The sequence below is a fragment of the Gymnoscopelus braueri genome (genome assembly GCF_963280865.1).
Source record: "Gymnoscopelus braueri genome assembly, chromosome: 5".
Taxonomy (NCBI): Eukaryota; Metazoa; Chordata; class Actinopteri; order Myctophiformes; family Myctophidae; genus Gymnoscopelus; species Gymnoscopelus braueri.
The window spans coordinates 5,765,306-5,789,404 of NC_137606.1; the positions used below are offsets into that span (position 1 = coordinate 5,765,306).

The 24,099-nt window shown below is 41.3% G+C and overlaps 1 protein-coding gene across 1 annotated transcript; it reads left to right on the top strand.

The window, feature by feature from the left end:
• The first annotated feature begins 1,620 nt into the window (after positions 1-1,620).
• Positions 1,621-6,423, top strand: LOC308085618 (caspase-3-like). The gene is made up of 4 exons (XM_080428833.1): positions 1,621-2,023; positions 3,741-3,904; positions 4,315-4,444; positions 4,864-6,423. The coding sequence occupies exons 1-4, from the start codon at positions 1,828-1,830 to the stop codon at positions 5,106-5,108; spliced, it is 735 nt and encodes a 244-aa protein (XP_080284959.1). The 5' UTR covers positions 1,621-1,827; the 3' UTR covers positions 5,109-6,423.
• Positions 6,424-24,099: the final 17,676 nt, after the last annotated feature.

Genomic DNA, 24,099 nt, shown 5'->3' on the forward strand with positions numbered 1-24,099 from the left:
GATCTGTGTACCGATTTGCGTGAGGTTTGGACAAAATCTGTAGGAGTGATATCCAAAAATGTGTTTTGCACAAATCGGCCTCCTGGTGGCGCTATAACAGGACAATCTGAAAATTTTGGGGCAGAGGTTCGGCTTTGGCATCCAGGGAGTGTGTGTGCACAGTTTCGCAGCGGCTGGGCTAACGGTGCTGGAGATTAGCTGTTCACAGACAGACACACGGACGGACTGACGGACGGACGGACACGCGGACGGACTGGGATACTGACCATGATACTGAACATGGTACTGACCATGATACTGATACTGACCATGATACTGATACTGACCATGATACTGACCATAGTACTGACCATGATACTGACCATGATACTGATACTGACCATGATACTGATAATGATTATTATGATGTAACACTTAACTTTTCTCAACAATATGAGACATTATTACATTATGAACTTTTATTACATTATAAGCGGCTACGTGAGATTTATAATGTAACACATTATTACATTATAGAAAAATCTGTTATTACGTTATGCGCTCATTTTTTTATTACATTATGAGCTGATTATTACATTATGAGTTTTTATTACATTTAAATTATTACATTATGAACCGTTATTACATTATGAGCCGTTATTACATTATGAGTTGCTACATGCCTGAACATCTATTTTGTCTTTCTTTGCCATTTTTGCCATTTTTCTCTGAGCCAGAACTGTGTGATTGTATGCATTTCTGTCAATAAAAAAAGTCATCAATCAATCAAGCATCAGACTTGGTGTTGAGGGGACAAAAGGAGCGGACCCTTTGGGACCCCGGTCAACTATACGTACATGGTGTTTCAGTGGTTAAATTTGTCTTCAAAACGTCTTGATTCCCCTAGCATTACCAAAGGTGCAATATCATCCGTGGTGTAAAGTAACGAAGTACATTTCACTCAAGTACTGTACAATTCTGAGGTATTTTTACTTTACTGGAGTATTTCCAATTTTCAATACTTTTACTTCTACTCCACTACATCTCAGAGGCAAATATTGTACTTTTACTATACTACTATTATTTGAAAACTTTAGTTACTATAGTTACTTTGTAGATTTTGATTATTATAACATAGCCTGGTTCCAGACGAATCTGCCATTGCAAAAAAAATACTTTATCTGCAAACTTCACTTTGCAGATATAAATTATTATATTATAAAACATACATTAACCACTTCAGCCCTAGTTTATACATAGACTATTTGAAAATAGCCGATCTACAAGCTCACAACACGTCGCATCACGACACGTTGTGAGCTTGTAGATCTGCTATTTTCAAACATTTTAGTACTTTTACTTTTGGTACTTTAAGTATATTTTGATGCCAATACTTCTGTACTTATACTCAAGTAACATTTTGAACACAGGCCTTTTACTTGTAACAGAGTATTTTTTATAATGTGGTATTGCTACTTTTACTTGTAAGTAAAAAAATTCAGTACTTTTTCCACCACTGAGTATCGTACCATCTTGATTGTCCTTTATTTAATGAGAGAAAGAGGGTGTGACCTCCATGTTAGTGTGAGGTATATGGGAGTGGCAGAATATTCACACGCACACATAACAGACACACACTCTTCAATGTTCTGCAGATACGTTTAGGCATACTGTAGGTTGTAGTTGAGATAATCCCTGTCTACTTGTCTTTCTGTAAGGGTTAGGGTTTTATTACTTAGCTCTTGCATTTATCCAAAGAACAAATTGGGTTGCCAAATGCAAGATCCAGCTACACGGACGGACACGATAATAGACAACTTAATATCTCATTTGCTTCTGTAGTCTTTCATGGATCATTTAGCTGAGCGTAATAGAGCAGTTCTGGTTTCCGTGACACATTTTGACCATGGAGTAAATCTGAGTAAACGAAATGGGGCTGCCAGAGACGCCAAGAGACTGCACCGTACGCTCAGCAAACTTGGCTTCAAGGTGGACATACACAACGATCTCAGCAGTGAAGAAATCTACTCACTATTTAAGGAAGGTAATATATAAGTACTGTACGTGCAAGCTAAACAGTAATTATGTCAATGGTTTTCAATGGTTCTCAAAATTCCCCCATACAGTGGTGGAATAAGTACTCAAATTCTTTCCTTAAGTAAAAGTATCAATACTGCAATATAGAAATACTCTGTTACAAGCAAAAGTCCAGAATTAAAAAAATTACTTGAGTAAAAGTACAAAAGTATAAGTAGTATATATACTTAAAGTACAAAAAGTAAAAGTACTAAAATATTTGAAAATAGCAGATCTACAAGCTCACAATGCGTTGTGAGCTTGTACATCGGCTATCTTCAAATAGCCTAGGTATAAAATAGGGCTGAAGTGGTTAATGTATGTTTTATAATATAATAATTTATATCTACAAATTAACTAGTAACTAAAGTTTTCAAATAATTGTAAAAGTACAATATTTGCCTCTGAGATGTAGTGGAATAGAAGTAGAAGTATTGGAAATTGTAAATACTCAAGTAAAGTACAAATACCTCAAAATCTTACTTAAGTACAGTACTTAACTAAATGTTCTTAGCTACTTTCCACCACTGCCCCCATAATTCTGAGAGTGTACAAATGGAACCAAATGGACCCGGGTCCATTTGGTTCAATTGTACACTCTCAGAGTTACAGACCTGTAAGGGTCCATTTGGTTCCATTTGTACACACTCAGAGTTACAGACCTGTAAGGGTCCATTTGGTTCCATTTGTACACTGTGACTCTTACCGTCTTTGCTTTTCATATGAGCACTATGAGAACAAGTTCTATGCTATTTCTCCACCCAAGATATTTCAGGCATGCTTTTTAACAATATTGAGTTATATAACGTAGAGTCATCTCTGAGTTGCATAAGCCTGTAGCCAAGTCTCCGTTCAGGCATTTCTTCATCAGGTTTTAATCCAGTAAGTGGCCGCTTAAATTCCATTTATTACACTACGGTATCGTGTCAATTAATATAGTTCTTTATCTTTGCTATCAAACTTAAAAGGCAGGTTACGCAATTGCTTTCAGTGATTAGGGGTCAGAGAACAAGCGCATTAATCCGAAAGTACACTTAATCTTTTATAGATAAAATCCAGTGACATTAACATGCTACCGCATGTCCAGAGTGACATATTAATCTGTGTGCCCTGGAAACACAAACACAGGGGAATAAACAAGAATTTCTCTCCAACAGACACAGCTTGTGTATTGTGTGTGTGTGTGTGTGTGTGTGTGTGTGTGTGTGTGTGTGTGTGTGTGTGTGTGTGTGTGTGTGTGTGTGTGTGTGTGTGCGTGCGTGCGTGCGTGCGTGCGTGCGTGCGTGCGTGCGTGCGTGCGTGCGTGCGTGCGTGCGTGCGTGCGTGCGTGCGCGTGCATGTGTGTGCGTGTGCGTGTGTGCGTGAGCTTGTGTGCATGAGCGAGTGAGCGTGCGTGCGTGCGTGCGTGTGTGTATATATGCGTGTTGGGGGGCCGAGGGTCATAATGCTTGCATGCCTTATATTGCTGAAGTGTGTGGGTATGGAAATAAACAAGTCTTTCTCACCAACCTTCTAGATACCGTCTGTATGGTGACTCTGTGTGTGTGTGTGTGTGTGGGGGGGGGGGGGGTCATAATGCTTGCATGCCTTACGTTGCTGACAGGTGACTAACAAAGGAGCAACGCATAATTGAGGGTTATACATTACGAGCACATAACTTGTATGATGGTTGGAATTTGCTGCAGTGAGCAGACAGCCAGTGAAGGACTGCATCCTGGTGGTGTTGTCCTCCCATGGAGAGGAGGGCTGTGTGTTCGGAGCAGACGGAACCCCTGTCAGGCTGTCCCAGATATTCACCTGTTTCTCCAACGTACACATGGAGGGAAAGACCAAACTGTTCTTCATACAGGTCAACATTTAAGTTAATCATCCTCACACAAACTAAACGCTAGTATAGGCTGGGCCTAGGCAGGAGCGGGTGGGCACGTACTCACGAGAAAATGTGTGGTTATTGGGCGGATTTTGGGCGTTTATGGGCGTTTTGTTTTAACTTTATTTTGGTTTTAGGGTCAGGGTTAGGTTAAGGTTATGTTATTTAATTCATATTTTTGCCTGATTTTACTGATTTTTTTATCAAAAAGAATATTATAAAAAAATAAAAAATTCCAAACATTCTTTTTTTTGTTGCAAAATCGATTTGGTGGGCCAGCTTTCTATGTGGGTGGGCCACGGCCCACCCAGGCCCACCCATGGCTGTGCCCCTGTTACAGCATCAAAATCAGTTTAACCATCTTAAGCTATTCTCTGCTGTCTTCTTAGGCGTGTCGGGGAGCACAGTTGGATGACGGGGTGGAAGTGGATGCAACAGGAAGTGATGTCATGGAGGACAGCATCTCACAGTATCTGTCAGTTCCCGTGGATACAGCTGTCATCTATGCAACTACGCCAGGTACGCTCACGTTGGCTTGAACACTGACCATTATTACTTCAGAGCAAGTCTCGTGATATCTGCTATATCTCATCAGAGATAATTACAGGTAGTCCATGAGAAAATATTTAAAAATGTTTTAAAATTGTTAGATGTATCAAGGATGTTTAAATAATATTTAATGCCTGTAAAATGTAAGAACATTTTAGTGTTGGAAAAGCTTGAAATTAAATATTGACTGTTAAGGGATTTATATACTTTGTTGCATGCAACACAGAAAATCTGACTTTATGATAGTTCATGGCAAATGTGATCTTATCATTTAAATAAAATTGTTGTGGGGTGGGAAGATTTATGTTAAATATACTAGTGGTCAGAGGTTCAAAAGAAAATGTTGAGAACCATGTGCTTCATGACGCTATTGTCAATCCCTCCATCAGGGTACGGTGCCTTCATGCACCCTGCAGGAGCTGTCTTCCTTCAAACTCTCTGTGACTTAATAGAAGACGAGGACAGCCACGGTCTGGAGCTGACTCATTTGCTAACCCGCCTCTCCCACAGAGTGGCCTATACCTTCCAGGTGAAACGTGGCGTTCTGCAGGGGAAGAAGGAGATGCCCTGCTTTTTGACGCGAATGACTCGAGAAGTGTTCCCCTTTACACAGTCCAGGAAGGAGTCTGTGTGAAACCGTGTCATTGGATCACACAGGAGATGTCAGAAAACACACTCCCTCCATCAGTGTGTGTGTGTGTGTGTGTGTGTGTGTGTGTGTGTGTGTGTGTGTGTGTGTGTGTGTGTGTGTGTGTGTGTGTGTGTGTGTGTGTGTGTGTGTGTGTTTGTTTGTTTGTTTGTTTGTTTGTTTGTTTGTTTGTTTGTTTGTTATTTTCACACACAACGAAATATGCAGACAAATATAAATTACAAAAGTTTTCAAAATGTGCAGGAGAGGTAAGAAACCCTATTGGGCTCATACGAAGACCTCCCCTAGAAAAAGAGAAAATAAATGGTTTAACCTGTAAAAGAAATAAGTAAGAGAGACATGTGCATGTGTGCTTGTATGCTGGACTAATAATCAACGCTTACTAAATGTATTGCGCACTCTGCCAGTAGGCCACAGAAGTAGCCTACTTCCACAAAAAAGGTTGCACGTAATTTTAGTTTTATAATTTATGGGATATTTCACATATCGACTCATATGTCACAGATACTGTCATTGACCACTGACGTCTCAGGCTGGCCACATGAATTCCGAATTCCACATTGGAGTCAATTATTATTATTAGTTTTTGGATGCGAGACCAATGGCTTAATTCTATTTAGCATGCTAACCTTCCAGAATAGAAATAGTGTAGTTTCTATTAACTTGGAATCCCCATCGATGATGTCATTGGTAGTACTAGCCAGGTTTCTGAACTGTCCACTGCCCACCTCTGAGAGACAGAGCAAGTGGATGGAAAAGGTGGCATCATTATATTGAACATTAGTGAGGGCCCATTAATGAAGATGGTTGAAAATGGGTGAATTGTGTTTTGACAGAGTAATTAAAAATGGATTAAACAGATCTGAGGACTGATTAAGAGACATGCGGATGATCCCGGTAATTGACATTTACTGTCTTGGAAGAATTTAGAGGTTGGTGTTTTTTTTTTGTTTTTTTTTTACCTTTCTGTAAACATTTGTATTACAACTCAATCTAAAAAGAAACTTGGACATATGTTTTGTGTATCTTTTAGGCACATCACAAATGAATAAATCAAGGCATTTAAGAAATCATAAATTTTGAGCCCTGTTCAGATCAAAGTTAATTAAGCGATGAGATGGAACCGTTTTAGGACATAGCAGAGAAGAATCACAGCGATCTGAATTACCCCTCGCTGATTGAGTCTCACGAGATTCAACTTGTTGAATTGCAAGCAACAAGTTACAAAGTATTTCTGATCGCGAAAACATATTGCTCAAACAAATCTGCCATTGAAACATTACACGTCATGATGCCCCCCCCCCCCTCTCTCTCACACGCACGCATGCACGCACGCACGCACGCACGCACGCACGCACGCACGCACACACACACACACACACACACACACACACACACACACACACACACACACACACACACACACACACACACACACACACACACACACACACACACACACACACACAGCAGTAAGGGACATGGATATTGGATAGGAGGCATTGGACTGTATTGGGTTGAAAAACACTGGTGTGCATGTATCAAGGTTTACAAGGGTTATGTGTGATACTACTCAAGGCCTGCCTCCCTGTTCTCTCCCCACTCATCACAGAAAGTCCTCCCTCTCCTCCTCCCATTTCCATAAAGCTCGCCGGTGTCAACAAACCTCATCTTGACCCTGAATTCCCCTGACGGCCCATCTCCAACACATCTAGTATCTGAAAACAAATGAACGAACATGAACATTTTGAACGTTTTCAATCCAGTTTCCGCTCCAAACACAGCACAGAGACTGTTTCATCAATGTGACAAATGATCTTCTGCCATCCTCTGACACCGGCTCACTCAACATCATCATCCTTCTCGACCTCAACCCGGCCTTTGATGCCATCAACCACTCATCTCACGCCTCCATTCCACCATTGGCAGGAGATGACAAAAGTATGCTTTTCAAACTATTCTAAATGGCAGAGTGATGATCAAGGCTATGAGAGTTAACTCAAATTAATTTAAAGACTGAAAGGCGTGGGGGAAATATGGAGGATGCAGTGTAGCAAGTTTGGTGTCAATTGAGCAAAAATGTGACCGGAGATTTAATTAGTTTCACAGTTTTTGAGAAAAACTGAGAAATGGACTGCATAATTCCTTCCAGCGCTAAGTATCTCAACTTTCTACTCACTTGGGCCTACATTTTGGTGAAACTCCCAAAGTAGCACATATAGTACGTACTTGATACCCTTTGCATTTGTTTTCAAATGTGTACAGTTGCTATCAGGACTATTTTCCCACAATGACAGTTGAGGAAGTTTAGCATTGGACTGAACCTATGTGCAAAGTGCAGCGGTGGAATATAATTAAGTACATTTACTCAAGTACTGTACTTTAGTTACATTTTGTTGTACTTTTACTTTACTTTGTCGAAGATAAATGGTTGTCTGTAGCTTCATACAGCGTAGGAGTTATGACCTTTCAAAGGTCACAATTCCGAACCTTAATTATAGAACCCCATCAGACTGATTGGGGTCATATTTTTTGTGCAGGTAAGGCACACAACTTCCAATCATTGGAGAATATTTTATGGCTAACAGCACAAAAACAATAGAGTTTTTGCCCTTCGGACTTGAACCCTAAAACACCTTTATTTCAGACCTGTAAGTCTTTACCATTCCATTCTCTTAGTAGAAATATCATTATACTGACATTTTGGTGTTTCTTAAGAAAGTAAATAGAGTTGAGGACACAGGGAAGGGGAAATTAAGTGGAAAATTGAGACCCTGTGCTTGAATGGAAAGTGAATGAGATATGGTTCTGCTGACCTTTTCTAATTGAGTGGTGCGAAACCTTAAACTGGGCTCCTAATACAATCAGGAAATGACATTTGCATAGGCCTATGCGGTATTACAGTGGTGCTAAAGAGGTTTTTAAATTGAATCCAAATTGTACTAACTGCGGGCCGAATGTGAGAGGGGGGCTTACTGCACTTCCAGTGCGAAAGAACACAATGTCAGAACAGGAATTAATAAGGCTCGGCAGCTGGCAGGAGTATTAAGCCAGATTCATATACTTTGTTGCACGATGGCGTCAAATGGCGAAAACAGTCAACCTAAAGTTCACAGTTGTGAGCTTGTAGGTCGGCTATTTTCGGCATGTGATACTGATGTATCACGGAGTATAAATCAGGCTTATAAGAGTAGGCTACTAGAATATCCTACTCAGGCAGAAGCAGTGGTCAAAAGTAACAAAGTACATTTAGTTGAGTAGGCCTACCGTACTTAAGTACGTTTTTCATGTAGCTGTATTTTACTTGAGTATTTGTTGTTTTTGGAGGAATGGAGGATGACTTTTTGTCTACTGCATTTCAACGAATAAAGAACTTACTTTTGACCACACTTTCTATGAGAGTTTTCACTACTTGTTACTTTTTAGCATAGCTTTGATGTCAGCGGTTTATTTTTTTTATGTGATTTGCCACACGCTGTCTTCCTCACAGGAGGAGAGCAATCACAGTACCCACTCGACACCATATATGTATTAACAACTCTCAACTGAAACTCCTTGCCAAGCAGTCGTGGTGATGGTGAGAGATGCATACATGAAATTTAGAGCTGCAGGTGTGGATATTTTTACCAAGCTGTAATTAACCTGTCGCTCAAGTTAAAGACAGCATTAGCCACCTACGTTGAAAGCCGTTTTAATGCTGTTGGATTGATCTTTAGATCGGGAGAGGGAAGAATTAATTCACACAACTTCGAAAACAGTTCTACTTGAGTTAAATAAGGACTTCAAGTATTCTGACAAGGCTGAGAATTCTCACCTGTCACCAGTGGTGGAATATATAAGTACCTAAAGTGAAAGTACTCATTCATTTCCCATTTGACTTTATATCCTAATATACAATCGAGAGTCCCGCGCATGCGCGACGGTCCGTCGAGTACGGTCGGTCGGTCGTTCATCATACTGGTCCTTTTCAGCCGAGTGCAGCCAACTAGAGCCGAGCGAAAACGAAAGGCGGCCATTGAAATGTCTCCATCTCCACCTCAACCGGACATCACTGCCCTTTCGCTCACGCACAAAAAGGTACTCATAGCTGCTTTTTCCTTCTTTCAACGTTGTGCGCGTGTGTGTACGTCCTGTGTGTGTGCGTGTGTGTTTGTTACTGTGCCTTTGTACTTTAGCGGTTAGTCCGTGCAGTCTTCTACACCGACGTTCGGGATCAGTGTTGCCAGATTGTGTGCTAAAAACAAGCAACCAGGTTTATGAAAACAAGCCCAAAAGAAGCGAGCACTTCAACCCGCGGTGTCGAACTCGAGAGGTTCGGGCCGCATAGCTGCCCGAATTTCTAGTATTTATACATTTCTCAAAACACTTTTGAAAACAGCAGACCTACAAGCTTGTAGATCAGTTTGTAGAGCAACTATTTTCAAAACGCGATGTATAAAAACGGGCTTAAAGGGCTTGCCGTTCCCTCCATTCGCCGAGGCCACACAGCTGTGCTGATTGAAGATATCTCCATCTGGGGGAGTAATCATTGTAACAACTTCATGCATTTGACGTCGACACCCGCAGATGGTTCAAGACCAAGATTTCTGGGACTGTTCCAGAGGCGAGGCCACCCAGCCTGTGTCTTGGGGAAGGTCTTGTATATCTATGGAGGATACAACTGGTTGACTGAATGCACTAATGATATCTACAAGTTGGACACCACAACAATGGTTTAGACTTTAATTAACACCAGAGGCACCCCACCACCTGCTTCATTATGTCAATCTGCCAGACTGCCGCCATCATCAGGACAAAGATGTTTGTATTAGAGGGCAGAGGGTAGAAGAACCACCACTACAACACCAGAGTGTTTGACACAGAGACCATTTACTGGCTGTGCACGCCTTCTGCAGCTTCTTTTAGGATGTGAGGGTCATTCAACGGAGCCCCGGAGTGGCCATTGAGGCCACACAATTGTATTTTGTGGCCTAGAAATACTATCTCGTGGTCACAAGATAGTATTTCGAGGCCATGAAATAGTAATTTGTGGGATCGAAATACTATTTTATGGCCAAAAAAGATTCTGTCAATAGCCACTCCGGGGCTCCGTATCATTCAGCCTTGGTCTACAATGGAGAGCTGTAATCACCACAGACAGACACCTTCTCCTGGAAGAAGGTTGAGGGGGAAGGCTCGGGTTTAAGGATGTATAGGAAAGCTACTGTAAGTGTTACAGTACTTTTTTTTTTTTTTTTTTTCTTTTTGTCTTTTTTTTCAGGACTGAGATACGAGATAATATTTTGTTTTAACCATAGACTATAAAAAATATGGATGAAATGATCCGTCACGTGAGCCATTAGTAACGTTTTGAAGCCACTATTTCAGCTAATTCAAATCCTCCATCTTAGAATTTCTGGTCCCGAAAAGCAACCAAATGCTGAATGATGCTATTGGCTGGAATGGTAGCAAGGTCTTCACTCAGTAGAGCCAGAAGGGAACCCTACTTTATCATCAATTTTAAAATGAATGGGACCATAATTTACAAAAATGCATATCATAATAAATTAAAGAAGACTTTAAACTATAGCGACTGAATTCATAAAGTATCATGGAATGTTTTTATAAAACAAAATGATTTTACAGTGTGTGCACATATACAGTAGGCTACCTGCATGCACACATACATATAGTGTATAAATAAACATACTACCACCCCCCTCTCCCCCACCCCCCAGCAATACCACCCAAAAACACCCACCCACTTGGTTCCATTAGAAATACAGCAAAGAAGGAATGACTCTAAAATGATGACTGCCTGGCTAAAAGAAACTACCTTGTGAGTGTATTGTTTTTGTGCAAAAGACACAAATAATAATCATGTTCTAGTTATTTCTTGTCACTATCAGCGGAGCACATGGCCTCATAGGCCTGCTTGACAAAGTGGATGAATTCCTTACACGCGACTGACAATTACAGCTTGCAAGAAAACCGTGTGTCATAATTGCCTGTTTGTTTGTGACTGTTTTCTTTCTTTCTTTTTTTACATTCACAGCTCTGTTGAACTTATGTTCAACAGAGTGTGAAAATACCTCCTCCCACCTGTCTGGGTGCGCAGTCTGTCTGCTTTTGATTTCTTATAGAAAGAAAAGTACACACACACAGTGACATTTACACAGGCTGACTGGTGCCTCCAGCGATGGCCTTGACTAACGCGTATTCACATATTGACACAGGTGTCAGTTATGAATGAATTCATCATAAAATTAATAGTGTTAAGCTTATAAAATATATTCCTGGTAGTGTGTGCCTGAGCGTGCCCTCCATAACTGTAGCTAATGGGGATTAAATGAGACATTACTTTCACTGTTGACCTACTGTGACCCTCTGAAGCAAGGCCTTACCTCAACCAGATGAGTTGGTGCCACTGGGTGAAAGCTTTGTACAGTACCTACCAACGATGGACAAAGTACTCAGATATTTTACGTAGAGCTGCACTACTAACTTTCCTCTTCTACCCCAGATTTGAACCTGGTTTTCTACGGGTGCTGACATTTTTACCTTTGAGCTAATAGAGCCTGCTTGCTCAGGGGATGAATTGAATCTTGACCATCAAGTCAAAATTCGTGTCAGATCCTGTGTCTAGGTGAGACACACCTTTGACACGATCTAAATTTCTCAATAGAAGAGCAGGGAGACAAAGTACAACCACCCCAATTGTATAAGTTATATTGTATTAACATACACTACCTTAGCTCCTCATGCAATGAAGGAAGCATGTACAGTATATAGCAACATATATTTGTTGTAATTTTTGAATAAATATTTGTTTTTTTTCTGAAAACTTAGGTAAGGATTTAGAAGGCGTTTCTAGAATTGGCCTCAGGTCTAAATGGGTTAAGTAATAGCAGCAATATCACAATGTAGAACACCTCTGTTACAAGTACAAGGACCTGTTTTAAAAATTTTACTAAAAGTTCAAAAGATCTGGCATCAAAATCCTTTATTAAAATCAAGGGTGGGTGGATGGTGGACGCCACAAATGCAACATGACTTGCGAGGCGCACCATTGCTCCGATCCGCACCAGACTTCGCACAAACACGTTCTGGGGTCTGCTCATGAGAATAGTCACACCAGTGGCCACAGGCGCACCGCTGCTCCAATTGTTTTTAATGTTAAATAATCAAAATTGTATGTAATGTAAAACGGGGAGGTTCTCGCATAAGCCCCCCTAGGGTTTCTTACCTCACCGGCACAACAACTAAACTTTCCCATGGAAAGAACTAACATATCATGCATATGTATATAAACTGTTGTGCAAATCAAATCAAATAAAAATAAAAAATCAATCTGCACCAAACTCAAAACAATATTGAGGGGACGGCATTAGAAGAGCTACACACGCAAAAAAAACTAAAACTAAATTGCACACGTATGGGGCACTAGTAGTGTTACAGCAGTGTTTAACACTTCACGTGGTTATACCTTGGTGACAATTGCTCTAGTCCAGTATAGATTTGAAGGCCGCAACCTTCAAATCTAGTATACTTGAATATATGCGTAAAAGTATTGTCATGAATGGCCCATTGCACAATTTTTCTAAAATGTAGAAATGTTTAAATGCACTCATTTTGAGTTTGCTATTTTATTTGATTGTATTTTTAATTTTTATAAAAATCTATATTTTGTATGATCAATTAAATAGAGTAGTAGAGATAGTTTGATTACTTTTTTTTTTTTTTTTTTCTTTTCATGTTCTCCGAACAACTGCATTTTAACCCTAGAACAAATGTTGGGTGAATTTCACCCGAACAATTGTAATTATTTTATTTTCATAATGTTGCTGATGTCTGAGGTATTCAGAGTCCCTTCAGGGTGCTCACTGACATCATAGAAGGTAGGTTTGTTTCCCTGCCCCCATCCCTGTTTATTTCTACAGGTCTTCGGGTGATTTTCACCCAACGTTAGTGATAGAGGGTAAAACAAGAATGAATGACATACATGTCATGGTGAACAGAGAGTTGGCAGTGGCTGGATGTTTGTGGGATGCAGGTTTGTGGGGGCAGGTCATATTATTTCTGCTATGTAGGTGATTGATGTGGTTGGCATTGGTAGTTATAACATAGTTTGGGAATGTATGTAAATGTGAGCAAATGATGGTAGTGCAGATGAGACAAGTGAAATGCGTGGAAGCAAATTATGCTAGCAAGTGAAAAGAAATAAGAGTTCATATATATGAGATTGTAGAAATGTTTATAATTGATCTAAATAATATAAATATGGATATTATATGTGTGTATATATATATATATATATTTATATATATATATATATATATATATATATATATATATATAATATATATATATATATATATATATATATATATATATATATATATATATATATTCAAATCATGAATGAAGTGTCCGTTTGCCGTGAAAGGCCTAAGAAGAAATGCCACCCTTTTCACATTGGCCTATTATAGCGCCACCAGGAGGCCACGCCACAATAACCTACCTGACCTGGCGGAGACCTGTGCTCCGAGGAGCACTTTTTCTAGTTACTATTAATATTATTACTAGTGGTGGTGGTGGTAGTAGAAAATAGCAGATCTACAAGCTAGCAACAAATAACTCATGCCTAATATCAACAACGTTTTAGAAACAGGGGCAAAGCCTAACCACCAGTCTACAAGTACCTTCACAGAAAAACAAGGGCAATGTCGCTTATAATTAGAGGACATGGCAACACTGAGCGTGGTGAGCGCTCCATATCAAAGAAATCTGTCATTTACTCCTAAATGTATTTAGGTATGCTTTCAAATATGCTTTATTGGGCGGGGGTTTAATAAACCGCAGAGGCTTTCTTTACGCTGCGAGAACAAACGGCTGTGGATCGTTATCACTCAGCCTGCTACAGTGACACAGAGGACACTCGGACAGGGTTTTTATAAATAAAAGCTAAGTGGTGCTTCTCTAACTCTTGCATTTTTACAAGAGCGCATTTTTACAAGAGTGTTGATGAACAGGGGGGGGTGTTTATGAAAATACGGAACAAATTGCGTGTCTCGCTCTGTCTCTCTGCTGGGGCAGAGAAGCATGCGACTTGCCTGTCTCCCTGCCTAGTTGAAATGGGCCTGTGACGTGTAATTGTGGGCGTTCACTCCATCTCATATTTATAGGGGGCGGGGCTAAAGCCGCATTCCATTGAATCGAAATCCTAGAACAGAGATTCTCTCTGTTCAAAAATACTCCCACAATGGTCAGCTGATGCAATTAGACTGTGCCTTCACTGGACAAGGTTCACATGTCCCAGGAATGGGTGGACCAAAGGAGAGTAGCTCCATTATTTATTTATTTTGGAATATTTTATTTAACAATACCAAATGTTTTTCACCGATTTTGCTGCTTTTGTATAGAGCGTGCCAAAAATCCTGAAGGGGGCATCAACAAGTGTCTTTTGGTAGCGGCGGACATCTTTGAGGGGTAAAAACCAGGTTGACTTAACATTTCCCAATGCCACGCCCAATGCCACACCCCCCGTGGTGACGACACGTTGGCACGCTCTATAGGGCCATGATATCTGTTTTTCTTTTTTTGTGAAATGTCATGTTGAAATAATAAAGAAGAATACCTCAATCTGCCATGTATTTCTGTACTTTAATATATATATTTTGATGAGACATATTTTCAATGGAATTTATTATATTGGGTAAAATATACCCAACATTAGTGATGATGGTGTGACAATTTTCAACGTTTGTGTTCTAGGATAAGTACAGATATCTCAACCTTTTATTTTATTTTTTATCACAAAGCATTCTGAAAGGAGTCTCTCCCATCACTGTTGTTGCTATGCATCGAGGTCAATCAATAAAAGAGGTTAAAAAATCCTCCAAAACAACGTCAGCCACCTCTCGGTGCACCCCGGCGTTCGCTCTATTGTTTACTGGGAGAAGATGACAAGAAGAAGTGCCTGCGGTGGTTCACTGTCTGCATCACTGACATGGGTTGTGGATATTATTAGCCCCCCACTGATCTCATTTACAAAGTGATTGGTTTCCTGTGATGTTTACGTGGCCTGCTGGGTTCCACCGGCCCACAGGAGACCACCGGAGAGTGTGTAATAGTAACAAAATCACCACCCCTCCCCCCACCCCAACGTTCTCAAATCCTTCAACCGATTGAAAACGAAGGATCACACAGGATTCCACTATACCCAGCGGGGGGTGTCGGAGTGTTGGGAGTTGTTCTCCCCTTAAAAAAAAAGAAAAAATCAGATTTTGTTTTCTTTTTGGGGGTGGCATTTTCAGGGCTTTATTTCAGTGGTTGTATGTTCAGTCGTATAGGTGACGCTTTGTAGATCTTGTACATCCGTAGTTCTCAAAGTGGGGTCCGGGGACATTAATGCCCCACTACTTCGTCATACTACAGTGTCAAACAAAAGTTGAAAAATATAGTTGTAAGCAGCGATACAGGGGCCAAGGAATAAAAGGCAATATAGAATAGTAGCACAATAAGAATAGATTGAACTTGAGACAAAGCAGCCAATGCAATTAACAAATGAGCATTCTGAACAGCTGAGCAGAGGGCTGAAGGATTGTGGATATTGTAATGTATCTCTGTATTGTGTTGCTTATAATGCAGATTTCAAACTTGTGTTACAAATTCTGTTATCATGACAAAAGTTTGCAATTTATTTTACTTAATCTTTCTAGACAACACAGATGGATTGTAAGTATTCTAATTAGGCTCATACATTTTGTCACCATAGCGACAATATGCGGTTAGTTGGCTTCATATTCCGACAGTGGATGTCGGGGATGCCCTTCTGCCACTGTAAGAAGTTAACTTTAAAACTAAAATATAAAATAAGCTACGTAGCGCCAGCACTTTGTTTTCAAAGGTCAATATTGGAGGTCATGGTGCTGTTTATAATAATAATAATAAAAACCGTAAATGATTCCAACAGGGGAAACTACTTTTCAGCTTGACCCAGCTGAGGTGGTCATATTTGGCAATCAGGGGAGCAATTAGGGGTTACAAACCCCACTCACGGACACCCCACCCCATGGCAAGGGACAGGCTTTGAACCCTTGACCTTCAGACTCACCGGCTGCCACTACCAATTGAGCTATAGCTTTGTCCAGCTTGATGGTGTCTGTTGAAGATCATATACTCTTGCCTTCTGTCATGAACCAAGCCCCTGTTTTACAAACATTAAAATAAGTGGTTCACAAACCATTTACCAATTTACCATTTACGAAATTTGTCTCCTCGGAACCGAAACTAGTGAAAATAGTTTCGGTTCGGGGTCGGCCACTGGCATACGCAGTCTATGTGGTTGCTTAGAGCCACAACCACTTGGGGGGCCGGGAAGCCAGTCATAGTCACATAAATCTTCGCTCTTCAATCTTCGCTCACTTTCCTCCACTGTTCTTTCCTCCTCTGTTCTCTCTGCTCTCCCTGCCCCTGAATCCTTTGCTCTTCTATCCCCTGATACCGCCACAGATCTTCTTTTCTCTACTCTATCCTCTTCTCTCGACCATCTCTGTCCCCTCACCACCAGGCCTGCACGCCAAACTCCACCTGCCCCCTGGTTGTCGGACTCAGTGCGGACTGAGAGACGGAGCCTGAGAGCGGCTGAGCGCAAATGGAGAAATGGCAACCTCCTGGAGGACCTTCTCACCTTCCAATCTCTCATTTCTACTTTTTCCTCCTCTCTATCAGCTGCTAAAGCTGCTTTTTTCTGCACTAAAATTCAGGCTTCTGCTTCCAACCCTAAAAAACTCTTTGAAACTTTCTCCTCTCTCCTGCAACCACCACCCCCTCCTCCCTCCTCGTCCCTCCTCCCCGACGATTTCGCCAACTTCTTTGACAAGAAGGTGAACGATATCCGATCCTCCTTCCCTCCTCCCCCGGCTGGTGCCCTGCGCACTACCCACACCCGTCTGCCTGCCACCCCCCCCTCTCTACCTTCATCTACTCCTCTCCCCCCCCCCATCCCCTCTCTATCCCACTTCTCTCCCCTCTCCCCTAACGAGGTCCTTCTCCTTGTTACCTCTAGTCGCCCCACCTCATGCTCTCTGGACCCGGTCCCATCCACTCTGTTGCAGTCTATTGCACCTGAACTTCTTCCCTTCTTAACCCACCTTATTAACATCTGACATCTGGCTACTTTCCCTCTACTTTCAAGACTGCCAGAGTCACCCCCCTCCTGAAGAAACCGACACTTGACCCCTCTGAGATCAAGAACTACAGACCGGTTTCCCTTCTATCCTTCCTATCTAAAACTCTCGAACGTGCTGTCTTTAAACAACTGTCCTCCTATCTCCACCAGAACAACCTCCTGGACTCCAACCAGTCTGGGTTCAAAGTGGGTCACTCGACAGAGACTGCCCTCCTGGCAGTGACGGAGTCGCTCCATGCCGCTAGAGCGAACTCTCTCTCCTCCGTTCTGATACTCCTGGACCTGTCTGCAGCGTTCGACACGGTGAACCATCAGATCCTCCTCTCCACCCTCGAGGGGATGGGTGTCTCAGGCTCTGCACTCTCCCTGTTTGCATCCTACCTGACGGGTCGCTCCTACCAGGTGATGCTGAGAGGGTCTGTGTCAGAACCACACAGGCTCACAACTGGGGTTCCCCAAGGCTCGGTTCTGGGTCCTCTTCTTTTCTCTCTCTACACTACATCTCTGGGTGCTGTCATCCACTCCCATGGCTTTTCCTACCACTGCTATGCCGATGACACCCAGCTAATCCTCTCATTCCCCCCCTCTGATACCCAGGTGGAGACACGCATTGCTGCTTGTCTGGCTGACATCTCGGAGTGGATGTCGACAAACCACCTGAAGCTCAACCTGGACAAGACCGAGCTGATGTTCCTCCCGGGGAAGGGCTGTCCGCACCGAGACATGGCCATCACCATTGATAATGCTGTGGTGACCTCAACTCGGACTGCGAAGAATCTGGGTGTGACCCTGGACGATCAACTGACGTTCTCGGCAAACATCGCATCAGTGACGAGGTCCTGCAGATTCCTGCTCTACAACATCAGGAGGATTCGCCCCTTCCTCACGGAGAAGGCAGCCCAGGTGCTCATCCAGGCTCTCGTCATCTCCCGCCTGGACTACTGCAACTCCCTCCTTGCTGGTGCTCCGGCATCTGCCATCAAACCTCTGGAGCTTGTTCAGAAAGCTGCGGCTCGCCTGGTGTTCAACCGCCCCAAGTTCTCCCACACAACCATCCTTCTCCGCTCTCTACACTGGCTCCCCGTAGCGGCTCGCATCCAGTTCAAAACCCTGGTGCTAGCCTATAGGGCAGTGAAAGGAACAGCTCCTTCCTACCTCCGGGCTATGGTCGATGCCTACACCCCTGCCCGACCACTTCGGTCTGCCACCTCGGGGCGACTGATTGCCTCGTCACTCAAGGGTCCTTCTGGCCGATCCACACGGTCACGACTCTTTTCTGTTCTGGCCCCACAGTGGTGGAATGAACTTCCCACTGATGTTAGGACAGCAGAGTCACTGCCCATATTTCGCCGCAGGCTGAAAACTCACCTCTTCAGGAAACACTACCCTTCCTCTCTGCCTGACCTACTTGTTGTTAACTAGTTGTACGAACGCTTGTTTTCTATTGCTGTATTGTTTATTGGATTGTTTATTGGATCTTGTTTAGTCGATACACTTATTTGTTTTAGCTCATGCTCATTTGATTTAGCTATTTTGTCTCATCTGTTTAAGGAAATAGGTAGCTGATATATTGCACTTTTACCTTAGCGCTAGGTATACTCTTGGTTGCTTGTTTTTGCAGAAAATGCACTAAAGACTTCTGGTGATTAGTAGTTTTCGTTCCCTACCTATGTTGAATACACTTATTGTAAGTCGCTTTGGATAAAAGCGTCTGCTAAATGACTGTAATGTAATGTAATGTAATAAATTGTTCAGACAAATTGAGAAACCTGTGAACATTCCCACCTCAGAAGATCACACTTCTTGAGGGGTGCACCCCTCCATTCCTAAACCCCCCCACTCCTACACCCCCCCATTCCGAAACCCCCCCCCCCCACTCCTACACCCCCCCACTCCGAATTTCGGAATGGGGGGGTGTAGGAGTGGGGGGTTTAAAAACATTTTTTTTTAAAGTTTTTTTAATTTTTATTATTATTAAAAAATAATTTGTGGACTGAAGTTGGTTTGCTTCCACAATCCATAATGATGCAGAGATATACACCTTATCTATCTAACTTTTTTTTTTTTTTGTGGGGGGGTGCATATGGGGCACCCCCCCCCCCTGCAAAAATAAATAAATAAATAAAAAGTTAAAAACCTTTTTTTTTTTTTTTTTTTTTTTATAATTTGTGGACTGAAAAAAACGTTTTTTTTTTATTCAAAAATAATTTGTGGACTGAAGTTGGTTTGCTTCCACAATCCATAATGATGCATTTTCGAACTAAATTAATTAGGCTATCTGCACTTCCACCATGGACAGACAGCTAAAACAACTCACTCACATGATTCACTTGAGCTGAGCCCTGATTCAATCACATCTACATCCTCTTATTGCATGAAATTCTTGGACGTCGGCCAGCCAGAGGCGGGCCCCGCCCGGACTGGGATGCAAGTCAAAAAATATTTTAAAAAAAAACAAATAATAATAATATATATTTTTTTGTATTAAAAAAAAATGTTTTTGACCGTTTCAATTGAAACGGGTGAAACATAGGAAAGGCCGCCACTCTATCTATCAGTCATGAATTAATTTTCTCCCCCATACCGACCCGCCGACGTAGTCGATCCTTCATGGCACCAACGTCAATTTCCGATCCATCGACCATATCTGCAGTCTTCTGGCGCGGCTGTTCTAAATCTATCTAGATATCTATCTATCTTTCTATCAAACTATCTATCTCCAGCAATGTACCGCTCAGCAACATAATAGCAAATAGCAGATCTACAAGCTCACAACAACTGTTATTGTGAGCTTGTAGATCTGCTATTTTCAAATAATGTATGCGTTTGTATAAAATATGTCTGAATTGGTTAGTGATTCATATATATCTGCGATGTGTAGGATTATTATAATTATTATTATCATATTACAATTAAAGTAAGCGCATCGGGAGTGTGATTGAGTGCGCTTCCACGGCCTGGGTCTGTCTGTCTGTCTGTCTGTCTGTCTGTCTGTCTGTCTGTCTGTCTGTCTGTCTGTCTGTCTGTCTGTCTGTCTGTCTGTCTGTCTGTCTGTCTGTCTATCTATCTATGTATGTATCTATGTATGTATCTTGTAGATCGATCTGTCTACAAGCTCGGTTATTGTGAGCTTGTAGATCTACTATTTTCAAATAGCGTATGCATAAAATAGGTCTGAAGTGGTTAGTGTATGGTTCATAATATAATAATTTATATCAGACAGACACACAGACAGACAGACAGACAGACTGGTTCAGTCCATTAATGTTGTATTCAGAATAATAAAACTAATATTATTATTATTACCCTTATTATTATTACCCTTATTATTATTACCCTTATTATTATTATTATTACCCATATTATTATTATTACTACAACTAATATTACGCTATTGTTATTATTATTATTATGCTATTATTATTATTATTATTATTATTATTACTACTACTATTACGCTATTATGATGATTATGATGATTATGATTATTATTATTATGATTATGATTATGATTATGATTATGATTATTACGGGGCCAGAGCTCTCAGCTCTGGACCTGTTTTAATGTTGCCCTCTTTTTTCTTCCGCCACTTTTGGCAGTTCTGGCTGAACCGTGCATACGCTTTTTACGAAACTTGGCCATATGGTAGATGGTCATGAAAAACTATCAAGAAATAATTCTCACAATCTTTCGTCAAAAGGTGGCGCTATAGCAAAATGCCAACTTTGAACAGGTACAACTCATGCCCTGTTTGACCTACAGCCATGAAACTTCAATATACATATGCGTCTACTCATGATCAACAACTTTCACACTCTGACTTTTGACCTCTGACCTTTAGATCTCCCACCATTTTGAATAATATGAAAAACAGTTAAAACCTATCTCCTCCTGGGATTTTTTAGTAATCTGCACGAAACGTTTTACACATGAACTTTGAACCTATGCCGAAAAACATGTGCAAAAGATTTTCCATAAGTGAAAAAATGAAGCTTTAATGAGCCAATGAATATTGCAGTTTTATGACAAATATTCATCTGCCCCTAACACATACATGCAGACTCACATTTCTTTGAAACTTTGCGGTAATGTTGAGGGTCATTTCAAATATCACTGAAACCAATCTTACTCCAATTGGTCAAAGGGGGGCGCTATAGCGATTTTTTGAAAATGCAAACTTTAAACAGGCAAAAGTCATGTCTCGTTTGGCCGACAGCCATTAAACCTGCTTACACATGTGCCTTGACTCATGAGGAACACATGTATCACGTTGACCAGTAAGCTCCGCCCTTAGATTGTCCGCAATTTTGAGCAGTTTGAAAAACACTTAAACCCAGGATTTTCCAGCTATTTGCGTGAAACTGTATCTCCTTTTTCACAGGTTTTTGTCTGTTGGTCCAATGGCTTCTCCCTTAAACGCGTGCCTCACAACCTGAAGGTTGCCAGTTCAAGCCTCACATGATGCAGACTCATTTAAGTTAAATTGCAAAAAACATGACTGTATCAATGAATACATGTGCAAACGGTAAAGATAACATGAAATGCTTATTTGAGAGTATGTTTTTTCAATGTATGACGTACTTCATTGTGAAAATAGCCGATCTACAATCTCACAACTTTTCAGATAGCAACGTTTTGTGAGCTTGTAGATCGGCTGCTTTCACTGGTTTCGGTTTCGAGGAGACATACAATTTCTCTATTGGTAAATGGTTTGTGAACGAGTGATCTTAGTGTTAGTGAAACAGGGGCTTGGTTCATGACAGAAGGCAAAAGTTTATGATCTTCAACAGACAACTTCAGCCTGGATGAAGCTATAGCACTACAGGTAGTGTCTCAGCCTGTGAGTCTGAAGGTTGAGAGTTTGATTCCTGTCAATGGCAATAGGTTGAGCTGTCTGTTTCTCTCACTCTGTCTATCTGGCTCTGGTAGGTGGGTCATTACGGGGCCAGAGCTCAGCTCTGGACCTGTTTTAATGTTGCCCTCTTTTTTCTTCTGCCACTTTTCGCAGTTCTGGCTGAACCGTGCATACGCTTTTTACGAAACTTGGCCATATGGTAGATGGTCATGAAAAACTATCAAGAAATAATTCTCACAATCTTTCGTCAAAAGGTGGCGCTATAGCAAAATGCCAACTTTGAACAGGTACAACTCATGCCCTGTTTGACCTACAGCCATGAAACTTCAATACACACATGCGTCTACTCATGATGAACAACTTTCACACTCTGACTTTTGACCTCTGACCTTTAGATCTCCCACCATTTTGAATTATATGAAAAACAGTTAAAACCTATCTCCTCCTGGGATTTTTTAGTAATCTGCACGAAACGTTTTACACATGAACTTTGGACCTATGCCGACAAACAAGCAGCAAAGATTTTCCATAAGTGAAAAAATGAAGCTTTAATGAGCCAATGAATATTGCAGTTTTATGACAATTATTCATCTGCCCCTAACACATACATGCAGACTCACATTTCTTTGAAACTTTGCGGTAATGTTGAGGGTCATTCCAAATATCACTGAAACCAATCTTACTCCAATTGGTCAAAGGGGGGCGCTATAGCGATTTTTTTTAAATGCAAACTTTAAACAGGCAAAAGTCATGCCTCGTTTGGCCGACAGCCATTAAACCTGCTTACACATGTGCCTTGACTCATGAGGAACACATGTATCACGTTAACCAGTAAGCTCCGCCCTTAGATTGTCTGCAATTTTGAGCAGTTTGAAAAACACTTAAACCCAGGATTTTTCAGCTATTTGCGTGAAACTGTATCATCTGTGTGATCTCCTTTTTCACTGGTTCTTGTCTGTTGGTCCAATGGCTTCTCCCTTAAGCGAGTGCCTCATGACCGCAAGGTTGCCGGTTCAAGTCTCACTTGATGCAGACTCATTTAAGTTGAATTGCAAAAAACATGACTGTATCAATGAATACATATGCAAACGGTAAAGATAACATGAAATGCTTATTTGAGAGTATGTTTTTTCAATGTATGACGTACTTCATTGTGAAAATATCCGATCTACAATCTCACAACTTTTCAGATAGCAACGTTTTGTGAGCTTGTAGATCGGCTGCTTTCACTGGTTTCGGTTTCGAGGAGACATACAATTTCTCTATTGGTAAATGGTTTGTGAACGAGTGATCTTAGTGTTAGTGAAACAGGGGCTTGGTTCATGACAGAAGGCAAAAGTGTATGATCTTCAACAGACAACTTCAGCCTGGATGAAGCTATAGCACTACTTGTAGTGTCTCATTCTGTGAGTCCGAAGGTTGAGAGTTTGATTCCTGTCAATGGCAATAGGTTGAGCTGTCTGTTTCTCTCACTCTGTCTGTCTATCTGGCTCTGTCTGTAGGTGGGTCATTCCACTTTTCAATTGCATCGCACAAAACATGACTGCATCAAATAATGCATGTGCAATTTTTTAAGACATTACAATCTAATATTTAATTCAGACACTGTGAAACCACATGTTGCTTTTCACTTGGCAGGATGTAAAATGTCATCTCTCTCTCTCTCTCTCTCTCTCTCTCTCTCTCTCTCTCTCTCTCTCTCTCTCTCTCTCTCTCTCTCTCTCTCTCTCTCTCTCTCTCTCTCTCTCTCTCTCTCTCTCTCTCTCTCTCTCTCTCTCTCTCTCTCTCTCTCTCTCTCTCTCTCTCTCTCTCTCTCATTCACCAGGTCAGGTCTGTTGGTCCAATGGCTTCTCGCTTAAGTGTGTGCCTTAGAACCTCAAGGTTGCCAGTTCAAGCCCCACTTGATGCAGACTTCATTTAAGTTGCATTGCACACAACATGATTGTGT

Coding starts and splice junctions, on each gene's coding strand:
- LOC308085618 (XM_080428833.1), top strand. CDS start 1,828: ATGGATCATTTAGCTGAGCGTAATAGAGCAGTTCTGGTTTCCGTGACA. Junction 2,024..3,740: donor CTACTCACTATTTAAGGAAG/GTAATATATAAG, acceptor AATTTGCTGCAG/TGAGCAGACAGCCAGTGAAG. Junction 4,445..4,863: donor CATCTATGCAACTACGCCAG/GTACGCTCACGT, acceptor TCCCTCCATCAG/GGTACGGTGCCTTCATGCAC.